The sequence below is a fragment of the Triticum urartu genome, chromosome 4A, assembly GCF_056163025.1.
Source record: "Triticum urartu cultivar PI428250 chromosome 4A, HENAU_Tu73, whole genome shotgun sequence".
NCBI lineage: Eukaryota > Viridiplantae > Streptophyta > Magnoliopsida > Poales > Poaceae > Triticum > Triticum urartu.
In genome coordinates this window covers 530,705,905-530,710,414 of record NC_141876.1, presented here as the reverse complement: position 1 = coordinate 530,710,414, position 4,510 = coordinate 530,705,905, and the positions used below count along the sequence as shown (strand labels likewise).

General features: G+C 48.4%; 1 protein-coding gene across 1 annotated transcript; it reads left to right on the top strand.

The window, feature by feature from the left end:
* The first annotated feature begins 1,152 nt into the window (after positions 1–1,152).
* On the top strand, positions 1,153–4,266 carry LOC125552533 (DUF538 family protein (Protein of unknown function, DUF538)). The gene is made up of 3 exons (XM_048716136.2): positions 1,153–1,437; positions 2,089–2,143; positions 3,480–4,266. Exons 1-3 carry the CDS (start codon positions 1,351–1,353, stop codon positions 3,857–3,859), a joined length of 522 nt encoding a protein of 173 aa, XP_048572093.1. The 5' UTR covers positions 1,153–1,350; the 3' UTR covers positions 3,860–4,266.
* Positions 4,267–4,510: the final 244 nt, after the last annotated feature.

Below are 4,510 nucleotides of genomic sequence, written 5' to 3'. Positions count from 1 at the left end.
CGTTCCTTAGCCGTGTGCAGTGCCCCCCTCCACCATATTCCACCTCGGTCATATTGTAGCGGTGCTTAAGCGAAGCCCTGCCACGGTTGAACATCAAGATCGTCACCACGCCGTCGTGCTGACAGAACTCCTCCCCGAAGCTTTGCTGGATCGGAGCCCGGGGTGCGTCATCAAGCTGAACGTGTGCCAAGAACTCGGAGGTGTCGGAGTAACGGTGCTTGGATCGGTTGGACCGTGAAGACGTACGACTACATCAACCACGTTATGCTAACGCTTCCGTTGTCGATCTACAAGGGTACGTAGATCACACTCTCCCCTCTCGTTGCTATGCATCACCATGATCTTGCGTGTGCGTAGGAATTTTTTTGAAATTACTACGTTCCCCAACACTCCATACTTTATCCCGAAGATCTCCAAGCAATCCATGCAAAAATGGCGTCGTCGGGCCGTCATGCCAATCGATGAAGCCATGCTATTTGTTTCACAAACACATTTCAGAGAAATTGGACAGAGATTCAGAAATTGAACAAATTTCAAAGAAATTGGACAGCATACCTGAGCATCCACACACGAATAGTACCTCCTACTAGGGTTCGCCCTACTCCACGAGATCCACCGCGGCGCCTTCTTCCCACAAAGGCTGCAATTCCTAGCTGGCTCGTAGTCCATCGGTTGCTCCCGATATGGCACCGGCGACCTCGCAGCTTGCCGCCCGCCTCTCCTGCTAAGCCCGCCGTCGCGCAAAGAAGATGAAGCTCCGGAGGAGAACAACATGGTTGCCGGCGCCGCCAATCGCCGCCCTGTCTCCGTCGCTCGACGAACCCTAGCTCTGTTCCCCACCCAGCCCTCGCGGAGAACCCTAGCTCTGTTTCCCCACCCACAGCCAGCGCGCGCTTATAACAGAGAGACAGGCAGAGAGTTAGGTAAACCCGGCCTCCACTCTGCCACGTCACCTAATCCTCCCCTCAAACGGCATTAAGGTGGCTAACGACCAGGATTAAAGAGTTGGGGGTATGGATTTCAGGGATTTGGAGTTTGGGGTTTAAAATAGACAAGCCGTACGAGTTCAGGATTTAAAATAGACTTTACTCTCTCCTTTTCTTTTCTCCCACCAAACAAACAGCCAGCCCGCACCGCACGCTCGCAGGGGATCCGGCGCCACGGTTCGGAACCCCGAACAAAGCCGCTCTTTATTTATTCCGCTCCTCTCCTGTGGAGCGTGCCGCAGCTCTGAACCCGGTTCCGTCCACTGTCTGTCGCCCATCCCGCGGCACCCCACGCACGCGCCACAGCCAGCCGCCGTCCGCGCCGCGTCCACACGCCCCTCGCCGACGCCGGCGCCGAGGAAGGATGGAGAAGGCCCTCACCAAGCTCGGCAGCTTCACCATCCCCCGCAAGGCCAAGCAGGAGCTCTCCGCCATCGGCGGCGACATCTCGGTCAGTGCTCCTCCACACCCTTCCCCGTCATCTTTCTCGCCTTCGTGGCTTTGTTCTTGTTCGTCATGGTGAGTCTCTTCTCGTTCTTGGTGAATCTCTTGGACCGGGTAAAATGCCGTCCCTGATTTCCCGGTTCGCTTGCTTGTTTCCGGGAGATTTTTACGGGTTTCCGTTATCACGGGGGTGGATGGATGGACGGATTCTTTTCTATTGCTCGGTGTTCTGTTTTTCTTGTCCTCATCTTTTTCTGAGGCCGTTGCAGTTCAGAAATAATCTGCCTGACAACATTTCGTGGTTCACATGTTGTTACTGCTACTGACCAAGAAGATTTTGAGTTCTTGAATGCATTTATTTGCAGATCTTTCTCCTATATTCTTCCCCCCTTTAAGCCGGGTTAGATTCGTTCCTTTTCCCACCAAGACCAGCGAAAGTTCTTGCTTTCATATGCAACCTTTTTCCGAGTGGACTGCCATATGAAAATCATTATTTGATTCGATCACACTTCTGCATTCGCTGTACCAACTCAGTAGTAGTACATTCCTGTGCATTCTAAGTTTAATTATTACTACACTCTAGTAGTTCCAACATCCAAGTGGTTCAGTTCATCATTCACAAATCACAACGAATAACCCAACAATTTCTGATCTGCAGCGCATCTCAAGCACCGTGGAGGAGAAGGCGAAATGGGTCTTCGAGAAGCTCAAAGGTACTGTACTATCGATCGCTCTGCTCCACAATTTCTCCAATTTCCGCTCAGTGGTTGCTTTGTGGCTCAGAAAATAGCAGTTAGTCTGAAGCTACATGTCATGTCGTCTTATCAACATCTTCAGTACACTCGTCCGTCGCTGTTAGCAACGCTGTTTTTCTTGCTGACGCGTAACACCAAAGCAAAACAATTGAGTGCTTTCTTTAATACGACTGTATCCATCCACATAGCGTTTCTTCACGATTTGGATCTGGCTCCGTCCCTGTAGCCCTAATCCAAGTACTCTTTTCGATCTGCAAAGTGCTACGAATACAATGAGTGACGCTGATGCACATGGGGGCCAAACTGAAATGGGTCCAATGTTTGTTGACGCCATTATGCAAAAGCTCCTAGGAGGATAGTGCAGAGCATGAGGGACTTGCTCACCTAACATCTTGTTTTACTTGCAATCTTTTCACTGGGTCTGTTGAGGTCTTTGGCGGTATTAGCAAGGCTGTCTTCAGCTTGTCATGGGGTTAGCAAGCACCAACCAGCTGATTTGGTAGTCTGTAATGCATATTCTAATCAATGTTTTCTTCTAAGCAGCCCCTAATCTGTACTCTTACAGGAAGCTGCGAACAACTAGTGGTATACTCGGATCCGCAATCCGACCGCTCACGTGAAAACATTGCGCGGAAAGACAGTAGTTGCTTAAATAAAATGTGAATGTTCTGAAGTACTTCCGCCGTTCACTATTATAAGATGTTTTGGATATTTCAATATGGATTATATACGGCCTGAAATGAGTGAACAAACGTACTAAAGTGCGCCTACATACTTCCGATTCAGAAAAGAGTTAGAACATATTATAATATTGAATGGAGGGAGTAGTTCGTTAAATAAAATGTGAATGCTCACAAAACAGATCCGTTGGCAAGTTTTTTGCCACTTGCAGGCCATCTTCAATTGTACCTTCCAGTTTGTTTGTTTTTTGGTTTAAGTAGGTATACAGTATACATTGCTCTGAGACATCTTTCTTCTGATCAAAAAATCCTTCGTATGAATTTCCCATTTTCACACTTCGTTCCACTGCAATTCCAGTCTTGTAGTATACATAATTGGGCATTTACACTTTACATACATCAATCTTCATATATTTGAACTTTGCTAAAGCGCTCGAAGCTGCTGCTTCTGAATTCCCTTCTGCGTGTCAATATGTTTGTGGCATTCTCATGCCATGGTTCACATGTTGCCATTAGGTCTATGCAATTCTAGCTAGTGACAATTGAATAATTGCTACATAAATGTCTACTATATATGGACTACAAGTGACTGACCCTATTTCTTTCTTCTTCAGGCAAACCAAACAAGTCCCTCTCTGACCTGCTGCGCGAGTACAACCTCCCACCGGGCCTCTTCCCTCGGAACATCATCTGCTACGAGTATGACCAGACGAGCTCGAGGCTGGTGGTGCACCTGGCCAAGCCCTGCGAGGTGAGCTTCAAGGACTCCTCCATGATACGGTACGCCACCCGCGTGAAGGCGACCCTGTCCCGGGGCAAGCTCTCGGCGATCGAGGGCATGAAGACCAAGGTGGTGGTGTGGGTGAAGGTGACCACCGTGAACCTGGAGAGCTTCCGGTCCGACAAGGTGTGCTTCATCGCCGGCGTGAAGAAGCTGAGGCAGAAAGACGCCTATGAGGTGCCCCGCGAAGCCGCCTCCGTCGAGGAGTTCTGAACCTTGATCTGATGGTCCGTCTTCTTATCCATAGTGTCCATGATTCGTGCCATTCTTTTGAGTCCCATGTGGTGTGTGGTTCCTGAGGGCGTGCTGGTGATTGAATTGGTGTGCTGAGGCTAGGCATGTCTGTACATTGGATTTGGTTCTTCCTGATGAAAGGCCCCCATGCATGTTCTCTCATCATTTCGCATGGGTGGTGTCCCAGTAGTGTGAACATTTAGCATGTGTTCTGGCTTTGTGGTGCTCATCTGTCGGGGACCTGTGTTTCAGTGCTTTATGGTGCTGCGTGTGCCGGCTGCTGGCTGAGGTGCATTGCACTTTTGCCGAAATAATTGTTTCAGCAAGTTTCAAGACATTTGGAATTTTTCTGCTCATAAAACACCGGTCCCTTGGTTCACCATAAACTACTGAGCTAACCATGTGCACGTTGAAGACCATAAAACTATATCTTTCATTCATTTTGTTCTATTAAGACATAGTATATGCAAAAACATCATGATAGTATCGTGATGCCAGGAAACACATGACTGAGAAATCCCTATAAAAATAAGTATGAAAAAAAAAGATACTCAACTCACACAGCTCACCTGAAGACAGGAAAAATGAAAACAATGACTACAAAATCAGGTGCATCATCCCAAAATGCCA

Excerpts from the sequence above, each read along its gene's own strand:
- LOC125552533 (XM_048716136.2), top strand. The coding sequence starts at position 1,351 with ATGGAGAAGGCCCTCACCAAGCTCGGCAGCTTCACCATCCCCCGCAAG. Across the intron at positions 1,438-2,088 it reads CCATCGGCGGCGACATCTCG|CGCATCTCAAGCACCGTGGA; the intron begins GTCAGTGCTCCT and ends TCTGATCTGCAG. Across the intron at positions 2,144-3,479 it reads GGTCTTCGAGAAGCTCAAAG|GCAAACCAAACAAGTCCCTC; the intron begins GTACTGTACTAT and ends TTTCTTCTTCAG.